Source organism: Pogoniulus pusillus, chromosome 16 (genome assembly GCF_015220805.1).
Source record: "Pogoniulus pusillus isolate bPogPus1 chromosome 16, bPogPus1.pri, whole genome shotgun sequence".
Classification (NCBI taxonomy): Eukaryota; Metazoa; Chordata; class Aves; order Piciformes; family Lybiidae; genus Pogoniulus; species Pogoniulus pusillus.
In genome coordinates, this window is record NC_087279.1 from 1,490,948 (window position 1) to 1,517,602 (window position 26,655).

Below are 26,655 nucleotides of genomic sequence, written 5' to 3' on the forward strand. Positions count from 1 at the left end.
GGCTGTCACCCATGGCTACGAGCAGCAGCCCTGGTGGCACAGGATGTGTTGGCACAGCGTCATGGAATCGTTTAGGCTGGCAAAAGCCTTCGAGATCATCAAGTCCAACCATTACGCAGACGGCACTGAGCACACTGCTAGCCCCTGGTGTCTGACCCAGCTGTGTCCCAGATGGACTCCCCAAACCCCGACGGCCAGGTGAACACCTACCAACAAGCTGTAGAAGAATTCATGGACAAAGAGTCCCAGAGCACAGATCAGGAGGTACAGCAGGTGGTAGAGGAACTCCACGTCCATGATCATTGCCTTGTATCCTCTAGTGAAGGTTCCGCAGTTACCCACGAAGCTCATCAGGAAGATGATTTTATTGCACACCTGGGGAAGGATGAGTTTGAAAAGTCAGGAGTCCTGAGTCTCTTCAGGAAACAGAGGCAAGTTTCAGAGCTGGAGGTAGCTGCTCTGCCCTGGGGATCTTCGGTACAGGATGGTGTCTTACACCTCACTCACGCCTGCTCTCTGCTGCCTGTGCTGTGCAGCTGAGGCACTGCCACCTGGCTCCAGCCTGGGTTTGAAGTGCATCAACTCTAAATGGTAAAGAGGAAATTAAAGCCTTCCTAAAACCCCCAAACCCCAAGCACCCCACTTTCTCCAGTCCCCAGCACCCTGGAGGTGTTCAAGGCCAGGTTAGATGAGGCCTTGAGCAACCTGTTCTGGTGAGAGGTGTCCCTGCCTATGGCAAGGGGTTGGAACTGGATGATCCTTGAGGTCACTTCCAACCTAAACCATTCTGTGATTCTAAGCACCCCACTTTCTCCAGTCCCCAGCACCCCACTTTCTCCAGTCAAAGAGCTCCTGAGCAACCTTTGATGTTCTGAAGCATCCCCATCATGTGTTAGCAACCAAAGCTCCAGACTCCCTCAGCAGCTGCACCCAGGAATCCTCCTGCACAGCAGCAGCCATCAGCCCCACAGGGAACAAAAGGAATTGCTTTGGCTGGAATAGATCCTCAGTGCTGTCAAGTCCAAGCCTTACCCCAGCACTGCCAGCTCACCACTGACCGTGGCCCTCAGCACCACATCCACATGGCTTAAATCTCCCCAGGGATGGGAACTCCACCACGGCCCTGGCAAGCCTGTTCCAGAGCTTGACAACCCCCTTCAGAGGTGAAATTGTTCCTCCTGTCCAAACTAAACCTCCCCTGGGGCAATGTGAGGCTGTTTCCTTTTGCCCTCTCACCTGTTCCCTGGGAGACCAGACCAACACCCACCCAGCTTTCAGGAGCCAGAAGGTCTCCTCTCAGCCTCCTTTCCTCCAGGCTAAACAACCCCACCCCAGCTCCTTCAGCTGCTCCTCCCCAGCCCTGTTTTCCAGACCCCTCCCCAGCTTCCTTGCCCTTCTCTGGACCAGCTCCAGCCTTTTTGGAGTGAGTGGCCTAGAACTGAACCCTGGACTCGAGGTGTGGCCTCACCAGTGCCCAGAACAGGACAATCCCTGCCCTGGTCATGCTACCTCTGATCCAAGCCAGGATGCTGGTGGCCTTCTTGGCCACCTGAGCACATGGTGACTCCAGCTACACCCCCATGGCCATGATGCACTGGAAGATGGGCACCTGACAACAGAACCTCCGAGAAGATATCTCTGCACAGCTCCTGATGACTCAATCCAAGAAGAACCTTTTCAGCTCACTGGCCACAGGGGACCATAAGTATCTGGTCTGGAGCACAACTGCAGTGCTCTGGTGGCTCAGCTCTGCACGCTCAGGCCACACATGAGTGTGGCAGAAGTGCTGGTGTCAGCTCTTGGCTGGCAGGTAGGCTGCAGGCAGGCATCTGGGAAATGCTTTGTTCAGTCAATCTTCCACAAGCCCCAAAATACCAGAGCTTAGTCATCCAGTGGAGACAGGTCTGAGCCAACACCCTGCTCTGCCAGGGTCACACAGGCTTCCTGACATATCTGCTTGAGCTGGGACTCTGACTAAAATGAGTGAAACCTCAGCCTGGAGACCCAGGATCCAGCTGTGGAAGGGCAGGGGGTGGAAAGGAGCTCCAGAGATTGAGCTCAAGCCCCTGCCAAGGCAGGATCACCCAGGGCAGTTCACAGGAACACACCCAGGTGGGGTTTGAAAGTCTCCAGAGGAGGAGACTCCAGAACCATTTTGGGCAGCCTGCTCCAGGGCTCTGTCACCCTTGAAGAGGTTTTTCCTCATGCTGAAGTGGAACTCCCTGTGTTCCAATCTGCACTGTGAACCACAGTGTCACAGAACTGTTTGGCTTTGAGAAGAACAGCAAGATCATGAAGCCACCACCCAACCCTTCCACGGCCACTAAACCATGTCCCCACGTGCTGTGGCCATGCAATTCTTGAACACCTGCAGGGATGGGGACTCCACCACCTTCCTGGGCAGCCTGTGCCAGTCCCTGGCCACTCTTCTCTTGCAGCATAGAAATTGTTCCTCATCTCCATCCTAACCCTCCCCTGGAACAAGCGCAGGCCATTTCCTCTCCTTCTGTCACCTAATGCTAGGGAGCAGAGCCCAACCCCCACCTCACTGCAGCCTCCTCTCAGGAAGCTGTAGACAGCAATGAGCTCTGCCCTCAGACTCCCCTTCTCCAGGCTGAACCCCCCCAGCTCCCTCAGCTGCTCCTCCCCAGCTCTGCTCTCATAGAATCAACGATGTTGGAAGAGACCTCCAAGAACCATGAACCTCTCCAGACCCTTCTAAAAGAACAACAGCAGAGGACTGCAGCTAGAAACAGTCCAAAGGGAGAATTCCTCCTCCCACCACTTCCACCAGCACATCCCAAGTTCGTTCAGGCTGACCCCTTCAGGAGCAGGCTGGGAGCCCCCTGGGCACTCACGTTGAATGCCCCCAGCAGGAACAGAGTGGGCTGCAGGCCAACGGAGAAGATGAGGCGCAGGATGGTGGAGGCGATCAAGGCTCGGATGCCGTGGGGCTTGGGCAGAGCGATCACGATGGCCAGAGAGATCAGCATGGCTGTCCACAGCAAGCCTGACAAGTGGGGCTCCAGTGTTCCTAGGCAGGGGGGAAGAAGAGAAAACCAAGCCCCATTTCAGTACTCTCTGTGGAGCCAAAGGAAGCCAACTCAAACCAAACCACCGAGTGCCATCTCCTCTCGTCTTCGGCACGGCGCCGCCTTCCGCCGCTGCCGAGCGCCAAGGGGAACATCTGAGCCTGGTGCCTTCAGCAGACTTGAATGACAAAGTTGTTACTCAAGCTTTATGGAAATGAGAAGCAGCACTTTAGGAGATGCTCCGTTTCTGGGTTCATGACTTTATCCACCTTGGGTGGTGAAAAGGAGACACAGCTATGCTGGAGCTGCCTGCAGAGGCGCTGGAGGTGAAGGCAGCCATGCGACTGCTCCAGCTCCACACTGACAGCAGATTCTCCTAGTGAGCTTTTTGGCCAAAAAGCCTCACACCAGTTTTCATCACCTCTTGCTATTCCTGGTTCTGTTTAGGCTGTCCCATGAGGCTGACTGCTTACATAACGTGGAGCCTGTGCTGCTAAAAATACCCTTCTCAAAGAGCCATCAAACATCCCCTGCTGAGGAGACACCACTCACTCTGCGTTCATACACAACAGAGACTTCTCCTCCTTCAGGCTGCCAGAAGAGACTGTCTGTCCTCAAGCAGCTGGTGCCTCAACAGAGCAAAGGGCAAGACCTCAGATGTGATGGCACTCTGCAGCCCTTCTGCAAGTAGGATGCCAGCTGCAGTGCCGTGTCCAGTTCTAGAGCACCCAACGCAAAAGGGTATGGAGCTGTTATGGCAAGTACAGAGGAAGTCACAAAGACCACAGGCTCACAGATGTCAGAGGTTAGGAGGGACCCAAAGAGATCATCAAATCCAACCCCCCTGCCAGAGCAGGACCATCCAGTCTAGCTCAGGGCACACAGGAACACATCCAGGCTGGCATGGAAAGGATCCAGAGGAGGAGGCTCCATAACCTCTCTGGGCAGCCTGTGCCAGGGCTCTGGGACCCTTCCAGGCAAGAAGTTGCCCTTGTGTTGAGCTGAACCTGCTGTGCTGCATCTTCCATCCATTGCTGCTTGTCCTATCCTAGGGAGCAGTGAGCAGAGCCTGTCCCCTCCTGACCCCCAGCCCTCAGGTAGTTACAGACATTGATTCAATCTCTTCTCACTCTTGTCCTGACTAAGCAGCTCCAGGTCCTTCAGCCTCGCTTCCTCAGGCAGTGCACCAGTCCCCTCATCATCCTCATAGCCCTCCACTGGACCTGCTCCAGCAGATCCCTGTCCCTCTCAAGCAGTGACCAGAAGGTTGGAGCAGCTCTGCTCTGAGGACAGGCTGGGGGTGTGCAGCCTGGGGAAACCTCAGTGCAGCCTTCCAGTACCTGAAGGGGGCTACAGGAGAGCTGGGGAGGGACTTGCAACAAAGTCATGGAGTGAGAGGACAAGGGGTGATGGCTGCAGCCTGGAAGAAGCTGGAGTTAGATCCTAGAATCCAGCAGGTTGGAAGAGGGCTCCAGGCTCAGCCAGCCCAACCTAGCACCCAGCCCTGCCCAACCAACCAGACCATGGCACTCAGTGCCCCAGCCAGGCTTGGCTGCAACACCTCCAGCCACAGCCACTCCACCACCTCCCTGGGCAGCCCATTCCAATGCCAATCACTCTCTCTGACAACAACTTCCTAACAACATCCAGCCTGGACCTGCCCTGGCACAGCTTCAGGCTGTGTCCCCTTCTTCTGTCCCTGGCTGCCTGGCAGCAGAGCCCAACCCCACCTGGCTACAGCCTCCCTGCAGGCAGCTGCAGCCAGCAATGAGCTCTGCCCTGAGCCTCCTCTGCTGCAGGCTGCACACCCCCAGCTCCCTCAGCCTCTCCTCACAGGGCTGTGCTCCAGGCCCCTCCCCAGCCTTGCTGCCCTTCTCTGGGCACATTAGGAGGAAATTCTTCCCCACGGGGGTGGTGAGGCACTGGAACAGGCTGCCCAGAGAATCACAGAACCATTCTGGTTGGAAGAGACCTCTAAGATCGAGTCAACAACAAACCCAGCACTGCCAGGGCACCACCAAACCATGTCCCTCAGCACCACATCTCCATGGCTTTGAAAGCCCTGCAGGGATGAGGACTGTGTCTGAACAGGCACTGAGCCCTCTGAGCACCACAACACATCAAAGGCCACTAAATCCTCACACTGCTGAGGATCAAAGTGAGCACTGAGAGGTTTGAGACCTCCAAGTTGCCTGCAGATACTCAAGGCCAGGCTGGGTGAGGCCTTGAGTGACCTGTTCTAGTGGAAGGTGTCCCTGCCCATGGCAGGGGGTTGGAACTGGATGATCCTGATAGGTCACTTCTAAGCCAAACCATTCTAAGTAGTACAGACTCAGAGAACTGCTTGGCAGGACAGTCAGTGAGGGCTTCACTCTCCTCCACCCACTCAAGTTCAGAAGGCTCAGGAAATATTCCTCTCATCTGACTGCCACAAGCAGCCCTTCCAGGTGGTTCCTAATCACTGCAGATTAATAGAGACAGCAGAGCAAGGATGGAAATTAAAACTTACTAAGTGTCAACTGAACAGATGTTGCTGCTGTCTGGAGGCACTTGGGCATCCCAGAGCAGCACCGAGCTGTCAAACAGCAAAAGGTGCAGAGCTCAAAGCAGTCACCTGGGTGGGAATGAAGAGCAGAGATGGGAGAGGGAAAAACAAAAACCTGTGGGAGCCTATTTGGGAATGAGTTGGAAATGAGTTGGGAATGGCTGTGAGGCAGATCCTGAAGGCTCCTGCCTGCAGTGACACAGGTGACTGAACAGCAAGGTGGCAATTGCCAAGCCACCCAAGGCACAAGAGCAGCTTTGCTGTCACAACTTCCAGCAGCTCCCAGGAGGCCTGCAAAGATGCCTGCAGTTAAACAAGTCTGAGACTCTAACACCCACCTTGGAATGGCCCCACCAGGCAGCAGCCTGAGAAGGGGATGTCATAAGGTAAAAAGGCCCTACTGGGGCCCAGCCCAGGTGAGTGCCTGCAGGAAGGAGTGAGGCTTGGGCACAAGCCTGGCATGGTAGCAGTTGGGAGTGACCTCAGGAGATCATCCAGTCCAACCCTCCTGTGAAGGAAGGGGCACCCCCAGCAGCTTGCCCAGCAGCACAGTGCCCAGCTGGCCTTGGCAGCTCTCCACACCAGGACACTCCACAGCCTCTCTGGGCAGCCTGCTCCAGGCCTCCAGCACCCTCACAACAAACAACTTTCTCCTCCTGCTCACATGCAACCTCCTGGGCTCCAGTCTGTGCCCAGTGCCCCTTGTGCTGTCCCTGGGCAGCACTGAGCAGAGCCTGGCCCCAGCCTCTTGCCCCCCACAGCTCCTTTCCCTCTTGCTGAGCATTGCTCAGCTGCCCTCTGGGGCTGCTCTTCTGCAGGCTCTCAGCCCCAGGGCTCTCAGCCTGTGCTGCTCCCAGAGCTGCTCCAGGCCCCTCAGCAGCTCTGCAGCCTGCCCTGGACTCTCTCCAGCAGTTCCCTGTCCCTCTTGAACTGGGGAGCCCAGAACTGGACCCATCACTCCAGATGTGGCCTCACTGGTGCAGAGTGAACTTGCTGAGGTTCCTCCCCCAGCTCTCCAGCCTGCCCAGGTCTCTCTGAATGGCAGCACAGCCTGACAGGCTGTCACAGCCACTCCTCCCAGTGCTGTACCATCAGCAAACCTGCTGAGGGTCCACTCTGTCCTTTCATCCAGGCCACTGGTGAAGATGTTGAAGCTCATCTCTGCTTCCTGGGGACTGGGAATAGACTTGGAGCAGTGTCTTTGCCCTTGGCACGTGAAGCTCACTCAAGATCAACTGTCCACACCCAGCAAAGCCTTGCTGCCTGCACATGGAGTTCATGAGGGTGAGAAGCTCTCCCTGCCTCTGCAATTCTCACCACTCCAGTACTCAATTCCAGGCACCCAGTTTTGTTTCTGCTCCTCAAGGCAGAAGTTTAACAGCTCCTGCTCCAGTCAGATGCTGATCAGCTGCTCAGTTCACCACGTCTGAGCAACCCAAGACACCAACAGCTCCCCCCAAACGCTCTGCTTTGAAGAGGCTTTTTGGGTTTTAAAGCTAAATATACTCAGGTGTTTATTTATGGTTCTCATTTGAGCTTGGAACTCCTAGAGGAAGAGATCTGTATCCAGATGCTGATATACCAAACATTTCAAATATGCAGGGTAGGGCACCTTCAAAATGCCAACCCATCCCCCTCTGGTCCTGCAGCTCAACCAACATCTTCACCAGCTTTGCCAGCAGCCACAAACAACAGCCTTGGGAGTTTTAGCCTGGGGTCTTGGAGACTGAAGATAAAACTCAGTTGCTCCTCATGCTTAAAACCTTTCAGTCAGCTGCTGGACAGAATGGGATCTGGATGGCCCCACAGTCTGGCCCCAGGGGGCCTCACTGTCTGCTCCACAGGGTATGGGGTGCAGAGGTGCAGCCTGACTCTTCCCTCTCTCAGAAGATCAAATTTTGGCCTAAAATATCCTGAACCTTCTCACAGGCTCTATCAGGATGCAGAGCCCCAAACACAAGTTTTCTGTGGCCACCAAAGGCTTCTGCTACCAAAGACTACTGGGGCAGAACTGCAGCTCTCCCCAGCCTCAGCTATCTGGTGAGCTGCAAAGAAGGGTGAAGAAGTTTTTGTGCCACACACACAGAGCTCTGCTAAGAATTCTGTGGAATCACTGTGCCTGGAAAAGACCTGGGAGAACATCAAATCCACCCATTGCATGTGGGATGCTCAGGTGACCGAGAGCTTCGAGCGGTGCTGTCTTTGGGTTCTGAAGTTACCAACTGACCCAGGGGGCAGAGGGAGGGCTCAGCAGGAGGAGAGGAACAGCAGGGCCAGTTAGATGCATCATGAACCTCAGAAGGAAAGGTCTGAACATGTATCACTGTCTCCAGAGCAGGTTTTACTGCTGGGGTCCTTATTCACTCCAGACGTGGATGTGGAACAAGCTCCTGCCTAGACACTGCCTCCACCACAGCAGCCTGGCAAGCAGCAGACACCACAGCAACATCCCCAAGAAGACTTCTCCAGGGTTCTTGACTCTTGCTAAGATGGCTCCAGCCCTTGATCTGCTCGGGGATGCACCTCTCAGGAGAGGCTGGATGTAAGGAAGAGCAGCTGAAGGCAGGGAGCATTCACTGAGCTGGCTCTACCACTGCTGCTCCGCCCCACCGGTCAGGCCAAAAGCACCTCCCAGCAGACCTGTTAGGGCAAGATGCTGCAGTCCCACCTGAACCACTCACCCTAACCCACAGCTCATGTCAGAAACGACAGCCAGCCCAGCTGCTGGCAAGGCACCTTGCAGTGGCAGGCTGCTCCAGAGCTAGAGGGGACACATCCAGCATGCTCCTCCTCACTCCTAGGGCCAGCCTCAAGAGTAACAGAGGGGAGCTGAGCTCTTTCTCTGCACCCTCTATCCATTTCTGACAGCATGAGCCAGGTCACTTTGCCCTTATCCACACCACCTGCCATGGCAGGGTCATCTTCCTCACCCAACCCCATTCTGAGGCCTGCTGAAGTGCTCCATGGCCACCAAAGCCCTACAGAAAATGGTGTGGACAGAGCAAAAGGTGATGGAAACCTCAGCAAATCACTTCACATCTCTCATCTTTTTAGTTCAATACTTAATGACAGAATCAGTCAAGTAGCAAAAGGTGGATGTGGGCCTCTGACAGGTTCACACACACACCCCCCAGGAAAAAAATGTGGCTCTGCACTGCCCTTAAAAACGCCTCCAGCAAGTCAGAGCAGCACCACTCTCATCGAGGCAACTGAAAAACACAGAAGAGCCAATTTCTCTTCTGCTCCCTCCACTGAAGCCAACAAGGAAGCAGAGACACAAGTGGAGGCAAGAATTTGGCTTGCTCACAGAGTGTTTTGTACTTTAAATATCAGTACCTCCTCGGATTCCTTTGAATGGGTAGAAAAATGCCACCAGCAGGTTCATGAGGACAGCCAGGTTGAAGGAAATGCTGCTCCAGAAGGACATGTTGCGAGCACACCAGTACAGGAAGGGCTGAGCTGCAAAGGAGGGGGAAAAAAATCTTCTTAATGGAGCATTAGAGGCAGAATAAAATAAAGAAGAGTTGTAAAAACAGCCCCAAAAGTCAGCAGCAAAGCTCCTGTAGCCCAAAAGCAGAGCACCAAGAGCAGGAATGGTCAGGGCTTACCCTGGAGTTTGGTTGCTCTTTGTCTCTGGGGCACTTCCAGCCTCCTGCACAGTGCTTTAAGGCAAAGGACTCACACAATGGTTTGGGTTGGAAAAGAACTCTAAGATCCAGTCCAAGCAGCAACCCAACCCCACTGTGGCCACTAAACCATGGCCCCAAGTGCCATGGCCACACCTTTCTTGCACACCTGCAGGGATGGGGAGTCCATCACCTCCCTGGGCACACCTGTTCCAGTCCCTGACCACTCCTGCAGCACAAAAATTGTTCTTCATCTCCCACCTCCAACTAATCCTCCCCTGTGGGCAAAGGACATGAACACGGAGCTGTGGCTACAGCTCAAGAGCTGCACCTTCAACATGAGCATCACACAGAAACTGCTGCTGAAGAGACTCCCACTTCTAATAATCTCTGCAGCCTGAATCAGGAGGCTCAGAAAGCAAAAAGATTCATTCTGTGAAGTGGCTGTGGACCAGATGATGACAAGGACAGCTAAGAAGCTGCCCTGAAGTAATTCCTTCAGCATCAAGGCAACCCCCACCCTGGTTTTAGCTCTTGCAGGTTGTTGTGCAGCAAATTGTGTACTCCTGAGATGTGCAGTGGAGATAAACCTCCCATCCAGTAAAAATGCTCTCAAAGAAGGGAGAGAATGAAGGGTTTATCTTCTTGGAAGAAGACAATATGCAGACATCAGGGAGCAAAGGGAAAGAAGCTTCCAGTGAGGGTTAGGGAGCAAAGGAAATCAGAAATTCTGGGGCTCAGAAGTAAAGAAATGAGTGCAGCACTTCTGAGCCCACAGCAGCCACCAGCTCTCTTCAGCAAGTTAGCTCTGGAGGACTGGATCCAGGTCTGGGCTCCCCAGTTCAGGAGAGGCAGGGAAATGCTGGAGAGAGTCCAGAGGAGGCTGCAAAGCTGCTGAGGGGCCTGGAGCAGCTCTGGGAGCAGCAAAGGCTGAGAGCCCTGGGGCTGAGAGCCTGCAGAAGAGCAGCCCCAGAGGGCAGCTGAGCAATGCTCAGTAGGAGCTAAGGCACTCGTGGGGGGCAAGAGGATGGGGCCAGACTCTTGTCAGTGGTGCCCAGAGACAGGACAAGGGGCACCACCTGGAATACAAGTGTCACTTAAACATAAAGGAGAACTTATTTGGTGCTGGAAGCCTGGGACAGGCTGCTCAGAGAGGCTGTGGAGTCTCCTTGTGTGGAGAGCTTCCACGCCCAGCTGGGCACTGTGCTGCTGGGCAAGCTGTTCTGGGCAAGCAAAGAGGTTGGACTTGGATGATCTCCAGAGGCCTCTTCCAACTCTCACCATGCTGGGATGCTGTGAAGGTCCAGAGGTCCCTTCTCACCTGTTTTTCCCTGCAACAGTGACTGTGAGTGCCAGCAAGGTCTCTCTCAGGGGCAACCTTTGCTAAGCACACTGGCCTGGCCTGCCTGGCACTGCAGGCAGCTTTGGTGGCTGGCAGCAGCACTCCCACATCTGTCCACTCTCACATCTGCTGTAGGAGGTGGTTCTGGACCAGCCTGTGCCCTTGTGCCAACAACTGGAGTTCAGCTGACTCAAGCATGGGCACCAGCAGTGCTATCAGCTGTTGACCCAAGCAGGAAATGGCTGCTTTATCTCTGACAGGGCACAGGGTCACTGTTGGCAAATTCTGACCACTCATCCCTGCCCACTGAGGCTGAGCCTCCTGTGTACCTTTCTGCCTTTAGCAAAACAAGAAATCAGTCTTTAACAGCAGATAATGTTGAAGGAAATGAGCTAAAAAACTGACTGGGGAAGTGGAGCACTTCATGGAGTGAAGCAGAATCTGGGGGGAGGTTTCCTAGCTGCCAGTGGGAACTGCAGAGGGAAAAGCAGTGCTTGGAAATAGCTTTCAGGTAGTTTAAACATCACAGGGCTAGGACTTGAGCAGGCTGCCTGCCAGCCTACTCCCTGCCCAAAGGAAAGGTGAATTCTGCTTCCAGCATCAGTGGGAAAATGCACATTTCACCTGCTCTCAAGCAGTTTGCTGCTGGAGCTACCCTAAGCCCATCCCAGCAACGCAAGGAAACTGCTTCCTGTATCCATTGTAGGGAGAGAGAACAGATCTCTGCTTTCTTCTGCTGCCTCCACTTCTCCCTGCCACCAAAGGCCTTCTCATCTACACTAAGCCTCCACCAACCTGTTCCTTCCTGTTGGCTCCTAAACAAGCTGACCTGCGATGCTCCTTACCGCTCTCCCCTGGACCTCCTCCAGTGGCTCCTCATGGCTCTTGCATCCAGCCTGACTTCCTTGCAGCGTGCTGCCAGCCTGCAGAGGAGCAGATCCTCTCAAACCACTATCAAGGCTGCTGCCACACTGGGGAACCATCTGCTGCCAAGTCAGTGTTCTGAGCCCAGGGAACCTGACCTCTGCTCTCTGCCGCTAACGCTCCACGCGCCCAGGCCGCCGCCGCCAACCTACCTCGCAGCTTCTTCTGCCAGTTCATCTCATTAAAGAGGTCTTCTGATTTCAGGAAGAAGTCGTTGATCTTGCTGCCCTGCTCATCCCTCTCTGTGGTGTAATAGATCCTCAGCTTGGACTCCTTGGTCAGGAACTCGCAGATGCTGGGCACGGGGAAGACGATTTGCTCCATGGTTCGGTCCGACCGCACGATCTGCAACGGCAGCCCCATCAGAGTGCTCCCTGCTTTGGGCATGCTTTCAGTTCTTAGCTTCCCTGCTTTTTTCCCCTCCTTCCCCCTCCCCTTTTCAAGCTAGATGTAGAAATTTGGACACAGGCAGGTACAACAGCAACTTGGTAGAGATTGCATTGAGTTCACCTTTCAAAGCAAGGCTGTGTTTAGCTGCGAGACCTGCTGGAGCGGGCCCAGAGGGGAGCTGTGAAGATGAGCAGGGGGCTGGAGCACCTCTGCTGTGGGGACAGGCTGGGAGAGTTGGGGCTGTGCAGCCTGGAGAAGAGAAGGCTCTGAGGAGACCTTAGAGCTGCATTTCAGTATCTGCAGGGGACCTACAGGAAGGCTGGAGAGGGATTCTGTAGATGGGGCTGTGGGGATAGGACAAGAGGCATTGGTTTGGAACTGGAGCAGGGCAGAGTTAGGCTGGACAGCAGGAGGAAGTCCTGCACAATGAAGACCCTGGCCCAGGTTGTCCAGAGAGGTGGTAGTTGCCTCATGCCTGGGACCATTCCAGATCAGGTTGCTTGGGTCTCTGTGCAACCTGCTCTAGTTTGGGCTGCCCATGCTGACTGCAGGGGGTTTGCTGGATGACCTTTAAAGGTTCCCTTCCCATCTGCAGCAGTCTGTAGCTCTATGATACGAGCAGCCACAGCAGTATTTCTGCTGTGTAGTAGAGGTTTGTGAGCTGCCCAGATCTGTGCCTGGTCTACTTTATGAAAGCATCTCAGGTTGGCCTCCCAGCCAAATTGTCATTTTGATACAGCAAGAACAGCAAAAGCTCTCACTAAACTTCATGGATTCAGCAGCAGCACTGGCCAAAAAGGAACAGAAGTGAAGTTACACTTCCTCCTGCCAACAGAACTCTGCTCGAGCTCCTTCTTAAAGCCCACACATGACAGCTCAGAAATAGCTTCCCCCCCAGGGGCTGTCAAGAACAGGAAAATAAAGCAGTCAGCACACAGAGCTCCTGGTGTCAGGGATGACAGTCCACACACGGCTACTGGGTGCACTCCAAAGCCCACAGAGTCAGTGGTCAGCCCCTGGCACAGGCTGCCCAGGGAGGTGCTGGAGTCCCCATCCCTGGAGGTGCTCAGGAAAGGTGTGGCCATGGCACGGTGTGGCCATGGCACGGTGTGGCCATGGCTTGGTGGCCACGGTGGGGTTGGGTTCCTGCTTGGACTGGCTGATCTCAGAGAGCTTTTCCACCTGCACCAGCTCTGATCCTACAACACCAGGGGTGGTTCACTGCACCACTCCTGCCCACAGTGAGTCAGGTTCCCCTCCCACCTCGATCTGTGCTGTGTGCTTGGCATAGAACTCCAGAGCCTCGTCCCCCTCGACCTGCCCTCCTGGCTTCAGCATGTTCTGCAGCTCCTTGTTGTGCCGAGCCAACTGCAAGAGAGGAATGCAGAGGGAGTGGGAGACACCAGATGTCTTGCTGTGATATTCAAGTTCTGAGTTTTTGGCATCACAAGAGAAAAAAAATAAAAGGAATTAAAAATCCAATAGTACTCAGTCAGCTGCTAGGAAAGGGCAAAGTTGACAGAAGGCTTTGTTCAGTTCCAACCAGACACCCTGCAGCTCTATTTTGGGAGCAAGGCAGCGTGATTCAAACCTGCTCTGTTTTTAATAGCCCTCTCCTGCTCCTCTTTTACCCATCCTCTGCCTGACTAGAGGAGGTTTTCCACACTTGGGTCTATCCTCCTTACACACCCACCCGAATTCAAAAGGTGTGCTCATCATGCAGGCAGGGATGGCAGAGATGATTTTCATCATTTGAAGAGCAGATGGAGGGAGAACTGCTCCAAAAAGGCTTTTGGATGCTCTAAACCCATCTTACAGTGATGGTTCTTCTCACAGGCTGCAGGAACAAGAAGCCTCTAGATGGGGGCTGCAGCAGCATCAGTGTATTTATTGATGACCTGGACCAGAGGATTGAGTACAGCAGCAGTGAGTTTGCAGGTGACACCAAGCTAGGAGCAGCTGTGGAGCTGCTGGAGGGTAGGAGAGCCCTGCAGAGGGACCTGGCCAGGCCAATGGGATGAGACTGAACAAGGCCAAGGGCAGGGTTCTGCACTTTGGCCACAGCAACCCCAAGCAGCACTACAGGCTGGGGCCAGAGCGGCTGAGAGCAGCCAGGCAGAGAGGGAGCTGGGGGTGCTGGCAGAGAGGAGCTGAAGATGAGCCAGCAGTGTGCCCAGGTGGGCAGCAGAGCCAATGGCATCCTGGGCTGGCTCAGGAGCAGTGTGGGCAGCAGGACAAGGGAGGTTCTTGTGCCCCTGTGCTCAGCACTGCTCAGGCCACACCTGGAGTGCTGTGTCCAGCTGTGGGCTCCTGAATTGCAGAGAGCTGTTGAGGTGCTGGAAGGTGTTTGGAGAAGGGCAGCAAGGCTGGGGAGGGGCCTGGAGCACAGCCCTGTGAGGAGAGGCTGAGGGAGCTGGGGGGGTGCAGCCTGCAGCAGAGGAGGCTCAGGGCAGAGCTCATTGCTGCCTGCAGCTGCCTGCAGGGAGGCTGTAGCCAGGTGGGGTTGGGCTCTGCTGCCAGGCAGACAGCACCAGAACAAGGGGACACAGCCTCAAGCTGTGCCAGGGCAGGTCCAGGCTGGATGTTGTTAGGAAGCTGTTGGCAGAGAGAGTGATTGGCATTGGAATGGGCTGCCCAGGGAGGTGGTGGAGTGGCTGTGGCTGGAGGTGTTGCAGCCAAGCCTGGCTGGGGCACTTAGTGCCATGGTCTGGTTGGTTGGGCAGGGCTGGGTGCCAGGTTGGGCTGGGGGAGCTTGGAGCTCTCTTCCAGCCTGGCTGCTTCTGTGATTCTGTATTGAGCAGGGTTAGGTCTGTCTAGAGAACAGCTTAGGTGGGGAGAGACCTTAGAGGTCATCTGCTGCACCCTCCCTGCCACGGGCACAGATGCCTCTCAACTAGACTCAGCCACTCAAGGCCCCAGTGGCCTCACAGCCACAGAGGTGCTGCCCTGATGATCTCAGAGGTCTTGCCCAACCTTCTCTATTATTTGATGATGAATTTTCCCTCCCCTATGTATTTTCTTTTTTACCTTTCAGCTATCACATTTTACCACCACAACAGACCTGCCTGGCTCCAACAGGGGCAGAATGTGACACCAACCATAAAATCAGAAGGAGCTTTCTGCTGACAGTTTCATTGATCTAAGAGAAAAATCCTTTGGGAGTATAAAGTAACCTCTGATAGAGCTGAAAAATAATACACTGCTGCCCAATTCTGCCTGGCAGTTGACTTGTGTCTCTTCACAAACTCAGCCAGGAGCCTGCCTGCCTCCCATGGTAGAAGAAAGCTCCCCAAATTTCTTGGAGTGGTTCTTTGAGGGTTGGAATTTGCTCTGATAAAGAGCCAAGGCACAGGGAATTTGTCTCAGCCACTCAATCTCAGGGCAATGCAGACCTCTTGCTGCCCCCAGTGCTGCAGAAGCTGTAGGAGAAAACCTACCTGGTGAGCTAATATGTAAATGTTGTGTCCCACGTTCCTTGGGGATGCTGCAACATCTTCTCCATTCTCTCCATCCTCAAACTCTACTTCTCCTTGCATGTAAGCCTTCTTTATCACTTCCACCTAGAGTGACAGCCAGGGAAGAGACAGCTCAGAGTGAAAGTCAAGGGAGGTTCTCCTCCTCATCTACTCTAACCTGGGAAGGTCTCTGGGTTCAGTCCTGGGCTCCCCAGTTCCAGAAAGACAGGGAACAACTTGAGAGTCTAATGAAGTGCCACAAAGATGCTGAGGGGCCTGAAGGATCTCTGGAGAGCAAAGGCTCAGAGCCCTGGGGCTCTTTAATGAGGAGAGCAGCAGCTCCAGAAGGGATCTTCTCAATGCTCAAAAACAGCTAAAGGGTGGGGGACAAGAGGATGGGGCCAGACTCTTGTCAGTGGTGCCAGAGACAGGACAAGGGCCAGTGGGCACAAACTGGAATCCAGTGGGTTTTGCTTGAACTGGAGGAGGGAATTCTTTACTTTGAGGTTGCTGAAGACCTGGAACAGGTTGTGGAGTCACTCTCTGGAGAGATCCCAAACCCACCTGGACATGTTTCTGTGCAATTGATCTAGGGGAACCTCTGTTAGCAGAGGGGTTGGGCTGGATGATCTGGTCCCTTCCAACCCCCACCGTGCTGTAATGCTGTCCCACTGAAGTCTAAGGCCAATATGTATTTCAAGGAGAAAGGTCACTGAGCTTCTCATCACCCAGGACAAACCAGGAGAGATGAACTTCATCAACACAAGAAGCTCAATGCCATGCTCCACCTCTGAGTAACACATTCTGGGCTACCCTCCTGGCATGCTGCATCACCTTCTGACCTCTGGTGCCCACCGTGGCTACCTGTGCCAAGACAGGCCGCTGGTGTCTGTGGAATGTGCTGCTTGTCTTTTCAGCAGCTAATGCTAACCAGCCCCAAGGCCTGCTGAACTCTGCTGGACTGCCTTAAGGCTCCAGAAACTTTGGGTTCCCTCTGATGCTTGTGCCAATCTTTCACAAAGAGAAGAATCAGACACTGGAATCAGCCACTCTGGAGAGGGAGCTGGCAGTGCTGCTGGCTATCAAGTTACCCATGGCACAGCAATGTGCCCTGGGGCCAAGAGGGCAATGGGGTCCTGGGGGGCATTAAGCAGAGTGTGTCCAGCAGATCAAGGGAGGTTCTCCTGCCCCTCTACTCTGCCCTGCTGAGACCTCATCTTGAGTACTGCCTTCAGTTTTGGGCTCCCCAGTTGAAAAAGGACAGGGATCTGCTGGAGAGGGACCAGCAGAGGGCTGCAAGGATGATGAGGGGACTGGAGCACTGCCTGAGGAGGAGAGGCTGAGGGCCCTGGGGCTGCTTAGTCTGGAGAAGAGAAGACTGAGAGGGGATTGAATCAATGTTTATCAATATCTGAGGGCTGGGGGTCAGGAGTGGGGACAGGCTCTGCTCACTGCTCCCTGGGATAGGACAAGCAGCAGTGGATGGAAGCTGCAGCACAGGAGGTTCCAGCTCAGCACAAGGGGCAACTTCTTGCCTGGAAGTGTCCCAGAACCCTGGCACAGGCTGCCCAGAGAGGCTGTGGAGTCTCCTTCTCTGGAGCCTTTCCAGGCCTGCCTGGATGTGTTCCTGTGTGCCCTGAGCTGGATTGTGTGGTCCTGCTCTGGCAGGGGGGTTGGACTGGGTGAGCAACTTGGGTCCCTTCCAACCCCTGACATCCTGTAAGCCTGTTAATCTCCTCAGGGAGGTGGAGGAGTTGTCAGCATTGGACACTTGGAAGATTCAGCTGGACAAGGTGCTGAGCCAGTTTGCCTTTAGCCAAGGAAGGTTGGATCAGATGATCCTTGAGGTCCCTTCTAAACTGAGATTCCAAAGCATCAGAGGATGCTCCTTCCCGGCTCATGTTGGCTGGGAACAAGACAGACTCAGCCCCTGTGGATGTTTCACTCAAGCAAATCCTTGAGAGCTCCTTGAGTTGGCAGCAATCCATGCAGAGAGCTCTCCCAGCACACCTGGGGAGGGCACAGCCACCCCAGTCTCCCCAGTGCTGCTGTGGGTGGCCTCAGAGCGAGGCAGGGACTCACCAGCTCTTTAGGCCTCATGTTGTAGAGGATCCTCTCTGCATTCTCACTGTCATGCCTGCTCTCCATGATGGCCAACAGCAGCTTTGAAGCATTGTTCTGGAGGGAGAGGAGAACAGCAGCAATCAGTGGCAGGAGTCACTAAGGAGCATACTCAGCCTGAGCACCACCAGCCCTGCTGCCCAGAAGGGCTGGAGGCAGCTGCTTTCCACCAAGGTGAGACATGGGCAAAGCCAGCCCCACTGCATGACTTCTGTGGCCAGACCTCACCAAGCCCTCCCTCTTCTGATTCTGGAGCCCCACACCTCGGGAGTGGTTCTCACCAGTTCACTTCCCAGACCCCACCGATGGAGAGCCGCTGAATGCAAGTCAAGGCTTGGCTTCCTCAAATGCCAGTGCTGCTGGTGGTCTGTGTGACAGACACTGCAGCACCCCCACAAGCTCTCAGCTCCCAATGGAGCAGCTCAGCCCTGCTGAAGACACTGCTGATTAAATCAAAGGGTGGCCAAGGCTGAGACCCAGATGCACTTCACAGCTTTTAACTGCACAACCCAAGAGGAGAGAGGGGGAAATGGGAAACTACCACCAGGCACCAGACTGCCTTAATAGGAGCAATTCAGGTTCAAATCCATCATGGCTGACAAGCAAACCCAACCAAAGGATTTCATTTGGAAGTTTAATGCTAATTGAGCCTAAGAGCACTTTTTATTTGGAAGCCTAAAGCCCACACCCTGCATCGGCCAGCGCCAGGCGGCAGCGGACACCAGACACTGACCACAAGGCAGGGCAGACCTCGGAGGCAGGCAGATGGCAGCTGATGGTTGGACTCAGAGATCCCAAAGTCTTTGCCAGCCAGGCAATTCCATGCTTCTGTACTCCAAGAAGAATACTGAGGGGCTGCAGCATGTCCAAAGAAGGGCAACGAAGCTGGGGAAGGGTCTGGAGAGCAGGGCTGGGGAGGAGCAGCTGAGGGAGCTGAGAGGGTTCAGCTTGGAGAAGAGGAGGCTGAGGGCAGAGCTCATTGCTCTCTACAGCTCCCTGAGAGGAGGCTACAGGGAGGTGGGGGTTGGGCTCTTCTACCAAGTGCTAAGTGATAAGAGGAGAGGAAATGGCCTCAAGTTGCACTTGGGGAGGTTTAGGTTGGACATCAGAAGAAACTTCTTCACTAAAAGGGTTCTCAAACATTGGAACAGGCTGCCCAGGGAGGTTGTTGAATCTCCATCCCTAGGGGTGTTTGAAAGCCACAAATGCCATGAGTTTTAACAAGTCCAAGTGCCAGGTTTGGCCATGACAACCTCAAGCAGTGCTACAGGCTGGGGCTAGAGTGGCTGAGAGCAGCCAGGCAGGGAGGGAGCTGGGGGCGCTGGGAGAGAGGAGCTGAAGAGGAGGCAGCAGTGCCCAGGTGGGCAGCAGAGCCAATGGCATCCTGGGCTGGCTCAGGAGCAGTGTGGGCAGCAGGACAAGGGAGGTTCTTGTGCCCCTGTGCTCAGCACTGCTCAGGCCACCCCTGGAGTGCTGTGTCCAGTTCTGGGCTCCTGAATTGCAGAGAGCTGCTGAGGTGCTGGAAGGTGTCCAGAGCAGGGCAGCAAGGCTGGGGAGGGGCCTGGGGCACAGCCCTGTGAGGAGAGGCTGAGGGAGCTGGGGGGGGTGCAGCCTGCAGCAGAGGAGGCTCAGGGCAGAGCTCACTGCTGTCTGCAGCTGCCTGCAGGGAGGCTGTAGCCAGGTGGGGTTGGGCTCTGATGCCAGGCACCCAGCACCAGAACAAAGGGACACAGCCTGAAGCTGTGCCAGGGCAGGTCTAGGCTGGATGTTGTTAGGAAGTTGTTGTCAGAGAGAGTGATTGGCATTGGAATGGGCTGCCCAGGGAGGTGGTGGAGTCCCCATCCATCCCTGGAGGTGTTTAAGAGGAGGCTGCCTGAGGCACTTAATGCCATGGGTTAATTAGAAGGGTTAGGTGCTAGGTTGGGCTGGATGATCCTAGAGGCCCTTTCCAGCCTGGTTAATTCTGTGACTCAAAGGTGTGGTGCTGAGGGACATGGTTCAGCAGGGGCAGCGCTCACAGGCTCAGATTCCCTGCCCAAGACAGAGAGATCCTTCCTGACCCACGGGGAAGAGACTCCTCACTCCCAGCAGGTCCTAGGATGTGACTGAGTGTGCTGAATCCATACAGCTCATTCCATCAGACACAGACCATTGTCCAAGGCTGACACTAAGACTGGACCTAGCCCCACCTAGGCTCCACCAGGAGCTCAGACAGCAAGGGGGTCCCCTCTGACCCTTGTGACTCACCAGAAGGGTTTTCTTACTCTGTGTTCCATCCACTACACACAAACTGCTCTCCAAGCCTGAGACTGGGCCCAGCTGTCCCTGAGCTCCACCAGCAGTTTGGCAATCAAGAGGGTGTGCTCTGAAGCTCGTGAACCAAAGGGAGGGTGCCCCTCACCCTTCTCAGGTCTTTCTAAGTCGTCCTAGCTCAGCTCTAGCTGAGCTCTCCTCTGTGTGCTTCCCCCACGTGGCAAGCCAAGAGTAACCCTCACCATCAAACCTGCCCCCAGCCCAGCTCAGGTTAAACCCACTCCTGCTAAACCTCTGATGGTGATTTGGTGACTGCTCCAAACCCCTCCCTGCATGCCACAGCCCCCACCTGAACCTGGTGTCTCCATGTCACCACTCGGGAGGAGAAGCCTCTGCACCAACCCATCCTTGGGCACTGCCTGCAGCTCCCTCACACACTTCAGTTTGCTGTCCCCCTGAACGGGGGGACCCAACCAAGCCCCACACGGCTGCAGGCACCAGGCTGTGCCCTGGTGCATCCCACACAACAGTCACTTGCCTTCAGCTCCAACACGAGGTCCATCCTCTTCTTGCCCAGGGGGTTGATGTCGTTGAGGATCAAGGCCGTGATGATGTCGATGCCGTTGGACTCGTGCGTGGCGATGCAGTTCTGCCCAAAGAAGGGGCACCAGGGTCACTAACTGCCTACCCTGAGAGGGCAGCCTAGGCTGGAGACCCTGCCACCATGGAAGAGCCACCTCTTCCAAAGGCCTGCAGTGACAGGGTGAGGAGCAACAGCTTCAAACTACAGCAGAGCATTGGACGTTAGGTACCAATTCTGCACCATGAGGGTGGTGGAACACTGGAACAGGTTGCCCAGGGAGGTGGTTGGGGTCTCGTGCCTGGAGATATTCAAGGCCAGGCTCAGCAGGGCTCTGGACAGCCTGATCTAGTTGAGGATGTCCCTGTGGACTGCAGAGGGGGTTGGATGAGTTTTGGAGGTCCCCTCCAACTCAGCCCATTCGATCATTCCCACCCTGCCAGGCTGTTTGGGGTGGCTAACGGAACAGAAATCCCTCCTGCCTTTGCTGTCTGCAGCTGTGGCCTGTCCTGCTGACACCAGGCAGGCTCAGGAAGCAGAAAGCACCACAGCTGATAAAGGAAGCATTTATGGCCCAGGCATCCAGCCTGAACACAGAGCTGAGGAAAAACCTCTGTTTTAGCAAGATTAGGGAGAGTTTGCTTTGTTTCCTCAGTCCTCAGCAAGGAATGTGAATTTCCATTGCCTTCTTGCTCTGCCTCTAACCCTGCTTTCAGACTGCTCTGGAACTGAAAGTTACAAACCACCACTGGCCTGCTGGCTCCTGCTCTCCTGCCAAGCTCCACACTTGGATCTAAAGGCTGTTACTCCACACAACCATAAACCAGGGAGAAGCTGTTAGGAGCTGATGATCCTCCTGAGTTCTCTTCCAACCTGGTTGATTCTATGACTCTCAGATAGGTGGAAATGCAGAGGATCTCAGAATGGCTGAGGTTGGAGGGGACCTCAGAGATCATCTACTCCAACTCTCCTTCTAGGGGCAGGGACACCTCTCAGCTAGGCTCAGCTGCTCAAGGTCTCATCCAACCTGGCCCTGAACACCCCCAAGGAGGAGGCAGCTACAGCCTCCCTGAGCAGCCTGTGCCAGACTCTCACCACCCTCACACTGCAGAACTTCTTCCTCAGCTCCAGTCCAACCCTGCTCTGCCTCAGCTTCAAACCTGTCTGTAGACACCTTCATGCAAAAGTTCCCCTGCAGCCTTCCTGCAGGAGCCCTTCAGGGATTGGTCACCTCCGTTATGCTTAGTTCTGTTTTGCTGCACATTATCATTTCTCAGTGACCAGGGTGGCCAGGAGGGGACCAAAGTGGCCAGGGTGGGGATTGAGGTGGCCAGGCCAGGACTTGGGTGGGCAGGAAGGGACCCAAGTGTGGGGATAGGGGGCACAGGTAGCCAAGAAGGGACTTGGGGTGGCTAGAATGGGGACTGAGGTGGCCAGAAGCACAAATGCTTGCTTTGAAACCCTTCAAAGTACAAATGCCCTCAAAGACTTCAAGAAGTCACATTCCAGTCTTTCCAGGTTGGAGCAGCATGGACAATGAAAGTGAGCAGTGGTTTAGGACAGAGCAAGCCTGGCAGAGCAAGAAGCAAGGCCCAGGCTGTGGGTGCAGGAGAAGGGGTGATGGTGTTTCTGGCTGGGTTACCTGGTTCTCGTGGCAAGGACCCTGGCAGTACTCAGTCAAACTCTCCAGGGTCTGGTTGATCAGGGCCACGTTCTTCTCGTTTATATAGAGCCCAAGAAGTCCAAGCCCACCAGTGGTGCTCCCACAGATACAGTCCAGGAACTGCAGGGTCTCACACACCAGGTTGTAGTTGGTTTTGTTGTTCTGGCAGCGAAGGAAGTTCTGTGGGGAGAGTGGAAAAGCCAGGGTGGGGAAGGCAGAGACAAAAGCCACACCAGGTGGTGCTGGGGTGGGAACGTTTCAGAGAACAATGGAATTGCTTCAGCTGCGAGAGGTCTGCGAGGTCACTGAGCTCAAACTAGGACCTTCACGGCCACTGCTCCGTGCCCACTGGAACACCTGCACTGCCTGGTGCACTGCTGCAGCTCCACTGCAGCCTGCACAAGCAATCCCAGGCTCTTTCAGGGCTTGCTTGCGATGTGCTGCTCTCCCCAGCAGCTTGGTGGCCTCCAGTTGTAAAGCAGAAGCAACACACAGAGAATTCCTCACTGCTCCGAAAGCCAGAGTGGAATGGGCCCTGCACGGCAAGAAGGAGCAGCTCTTCTGGAAGCTGCACTCCCAGCCTACCTGCTCTGTGTGCACTGCAGCAGCCTTCTGAGCAGGGAAGGCTGAGAGCCTGCAGAAGAGCAGCCCCAGAGGGCAGCTGAGCAATGCTCACAGACAGCTAAAGGAGCTGTGGGGGGCAAGAGGCTGGGGCCAGGCTCTGCTCAGTGCTGCCCAGGCACAGCACAAGGGGCACTGGGCACAGGCTGGAACCCAGGAGGTTCCATGTGAACAGGAGGAGGAAGTTGTTTGTTGTGAGGGTGCTGGAGGCCTGGAGCAGGCTGCCCAGAGAGGCTGTGGAGAGCTGCCAAGGCCAGCTGGGCACTGTGCTGCTGGGCAGGCTGCTGGGGGTGCCCTGCTTTGGCAGGGGGTTGGACCGGACGATCCCCAGAGGTCTCTTCCAACCCCATCACACTGGGATTTCACTGCTAACCATCACTCAAGCCTCTCTCCTCATCAGACCTTCCTCCAGGACAGAAACAGCATTTCCTTGGCTCTGGTTCCACAGCAGCAGCACCTGCCAGGAGGCACCTGACCACATGCCTTGAAGGAAGGCATCACAAGATGCAGTTCCCTCGACTGCAGCTCTGCCCACATGATTACTGTAATCCCAGCAGCTTGAAGCTGCTGATTAGGAGCAGCTCCTCTAATGAAATGCCAGTTTTAGCAGCACGGATTAAAGATGTTTCCCCTCTCCTGTATTCCAAATGAAAAGAAAACCACCAAACCCAACTGAAACAAAGGAGGGCAATTAAAGAAATCCAATTTCCCAGTGACTCAGATGCTGTTTGCCAGCCTGTTCCCAGCAGCATGCTGCAAAAACGCAGAGCCACCACCACCACTTTTCCTCAAAGTTTCAAGCACGACACTCATAGGAAGGGTTCAGCTGGAAAAGCCTTCTAAGATCAACTCCAACCATAGACCAAACCCCACTACGGCCACCAAACCCTGGCCCCAAGTGCCACAGCCACACCTTTCTTACAAACCTCCAGGGGTGAGGACTCTGTCACCTCCCTGAGCAGCCTGTGCCAGTCCCTGACCACTCTGGCAGCAAAGAAGTTTTTCTGAGTCTCCAACCTAAACCTCCCTTGATGCAACTTGAGGTCAAGTCCTCCCCTTCTCCCACCTGATCCCAGGGAGCAGAGCCCAACCCCACCTGGCTGCAGCTTCCTCTCAGGGAGCTGTAGAGAGCAATGAGCTCTGCCCTCAGCCTCCTCTTTTCCACCCTGCACACCCCCAGCTCCCTCAGCTGCTCCTCCCCAGCCCTGCTCTCCAGACCCTGCCTCAGCCTCCTCCTCTCCAGCCTAAACGATCCCAATAAAAGCCCTACCTAGCTTCCTTCTAGCAGGTCACAAAACACTTCCAAGGTGAAAAAAACAAACCCAAAGCCAACCCTCAGATGAAAAAGATGCATGGGAGCATGGAAGCAGCAAGGGCTGCTCTGGCAGGGCTGTTAACTGATTGCCTCTGTCAGACTAATAAGCCTTTTAAGGCAAACAGAGTGAGAAATTGCCAGTGTGGATTGCAGGCAAAGCTAAAACGGGAAAATGCTGTCTATGAAAGCAGACTAAAGGTGACAGTGATTCAGCACATTGCCACTGATTGCTCATTTAGCAGCCTGGCTTTTGATTAACTTGTCAGAAGGCAGAAAGGTTGCTGCTGCAGCAAGTGGAGCTTGTGTCTTCCCTCCGCAGGAAAAACACCAGAGCTCAGGTGGAGAACACTGAAAGCGACCAAACCAACCCCTCCCCGGCTGCAGCGTGGCACTTCTGCTGAGAGTTAGCTGACTCCAGCCCCAGCTCCGTGATCCAAAGTCAATAAACACAAGGGAGAGAGGAGGAACCAGGCACAGGAGGCAGAAGGACGATGGTTAGATGGTGAAATGAGGGCAAGGAGGAACTTGCAGCTCACAGGACCCCCCTGCACTGACAGCAACTGCCCCAGGGGACGTCTCTGGCTGTCTCAGCCAGTGTGGATGGAGCTCTTCAGGTTCTGTCACCCACAGTGGGTGGAACCCTTCCACATGGAGCATGCCATCCTGTGGCTCTCGGCAGGAATGCCCCCAGGGTACGCACCAGCCACAGGTCCCTCGGTTCTGCTGGGAACCAAGAGTGACAGAGCTGCAGCTGCAAGACAGGAAGAATCTGCAGCCTGGGGGATGTGGAGGAGGAGAGGGGGAAAGGAGCACTCTGTGCCTGCCTGAAGGATCCTACAGGCTCAGCTGAGAGAGAGATACTGCCTGGTGGATCTGCTGAGGGCACACCTCCAGTACTGGTGTCAGTTTTTCACTCCAAGAAGGACACTGAGTTGCTGGAGCAGGCCCAGATAAGGGCAACAAAGTTGGGGCAGGGTCTGGGGAGGAGCAGCTGAGGGAGCTGGGGGGGTTCCATCGTGGAGATGAGCAGGCTGAGAGCAGAGCTCGTTGCTCTCTACAGTGCCTGAGAGGAGGCTGCAGTGAGGTGGGGGTTGGGCTCTGCTCCCTAGGATCAGGTGATAGGAGGAGAGGAAATGGCCTGGAACTGTGCCAAGGGAGGTTTGAGACTCAGAAAAACTTCTCTGCTGCCAGAGTGGTCACAGGGACTGGCACAGGCTGCCCAGGGAGGTGGTGGAGGCATGCAAGAAGCACAAGCACATGGTTGGTTGGCCACGGTGGCCTTAGGTTGATGGTTGGAGTCAGTGATCTTTGAGGGCAATTCCATGAAGCCCTCTGAACCCCTCTTCTCCTCCAGCTCCTGCTTCCAGCTCCTGCTTCATGGCTGCTTCACTCAGCTTGTCATGAGCTTCAGTTCCTGTGACTGACTCTGTAGCACACAGGGATGGCTCCATTCAGGACAGGCACAGCACAGAGAGGATGTCCTACAGCCAGTGCTGGGGCTGTAGCCTGGCCAAAGAGACCAGAGGAGAGGCTGGAGACAGCAGTGCAGAGCCCAGACTGCTTTGCAGTCAAGGCTGAGCTCCCATGGGGAACCAAGGCTCAGTGTGAGGTTGAAAAAACAGCCAAGGGCCTGAGAGAACTCCTCAGCCACACCTGATGTGTCCTGCCAGGGGTGAGGAATGAAAAGACCTTAAAGATCAGTGAGTCCAACCATTAATCCAGCACTGCCAGGGCACCACTGAACCATGTCCCTCAACACCACATCTCCCCTGACAACCCTTTTTGGGAAGAAATTGTTCCTCATGTCCAACCTAAACCTTCCCTGGGACAAACTGAGGCCATTTTGTCTTGTCCTGTCCCTTGCAACTTGAGAGAAGAGCTCAACTCCCACCTCACTGCAGCCTCCTCTCAGGGAGCTGTAGAGAGCAATGAGCTCTGCCCTCAGCCTGCTCTTCTCCAGGCTGAACCCCCCCAAGCTCCCTCCGTTGCTCTTCTTCAGCCCTGTTCTTCAGACCCTTCCCCAGCTTTGTTGCCCTTCTCTGGACCCCCACCAGCCCCTCAACCTCCTTCTTGGAGCAGGGGGCCCAAAACTGAAGGCCTCACACACCTGAGCATCCACCTGTCTGTCCCAGCCCTTGCACCCCCTTGAAGAAGAAAGTGCAGCTCCTCCTGCAGCACCACAGAGCAAGCTCGAGGGGACACCTCCTGTGTGCAAAGCAGAACAAACTGCAGCACTGTTTGTGAGGGCAACCACAGAGTGCTGCAGGTGTGCAGTGCTGCAGGTGTGCAGTGCTGCAAGTGTGCAGTGCTGCAGCTCCCTCACCCATTTCACAGGGGCTTCCTCCTCATCTGAAGCACACAGCAGCTGTCCCAGCCCTGACTTGCTATTCCCTGCTTCTCACATCATCAGCCTGCTCACCAGCACCAGCAGCTTGGGAAATGCTGGGTTTGAACCTCTGTGCTAGTCTGAGGCTAACTGGAACATTTTAATGGGAAAACTTAGGTGAGAGGCTGTGAAAAGAAAACAGTGGTGATGGACACTTCACTGGGATGTCCAAAAACAGCAACACAAAACCTAGGTAAGACAGAGCAGGAGGCAGTCAGACTGTGTGTGTCTGCCTCAGCTGGTGCCCTGGGCTGCTTCTGTCTAATCCTTCTGCTTTCTAACTCCCCCCTGCTGATCCCTCCAACCTCACCTTGCACGTAAGGCAAACGCTGGGATAAAGTAGAGGGGTGGAAAGAAGGTGGGAAGGTGTTTGGGAGCCCCTCCTGGGGACTCTGGTTTCTG

General features: G+C 55.0%; 1 protein-coding gene across 13 annotated transcripts in view; it reads right to left on the reverse strand.

Annotated features, from left to right (window-relative positions):
* Positions 1-26,655, reverse strand: part of ITPR1 (inositol 1,4,5-trisphosphate receptor type 1) — a 227,895-nt gene that overhangs the window by 31,165 nt on the left and 170,075 nt on the right. For all 13 annotated transcript variants that reach the window (XM_064156160.1, XM_064156162.1, XM_064156157.1 and 10 more), the window contains 9 exons: positions 21,911-22,111; positions 20,227-20,337; positions 17,397-17,492; positions 15,297-15,419; positions 13,123-13,227; positions 11,622-11,814; positions 8,914-9,036; positions 2,859-3,034; positions 211-375 (listed from right to left, as the gene is read on the reverse strand). In XM_064156160.1, coding sequence (XP_064012230.1) covers positions 211-375; positions 2,859-3,034; positions 8,914-9,036; positions 11,622-11,814; positions 13,123-13,227; positions 15,297-15,419; positions 17,397-17,492; positions 20,227-20,337; positions 21,911-22,111 — 1,293 coding nt within the window. The remainder of the gene's footprint in view (positions 1-210; positions 376-2,858; positions 3,035-8,913; positions 9,037-11,621; positions 11,815-13,122; positions 13,228-15,296; positions 15,420-17,396; positions 17,493-20,226; positions 20,338-21,910; positions 22,112-26,655) is intronic.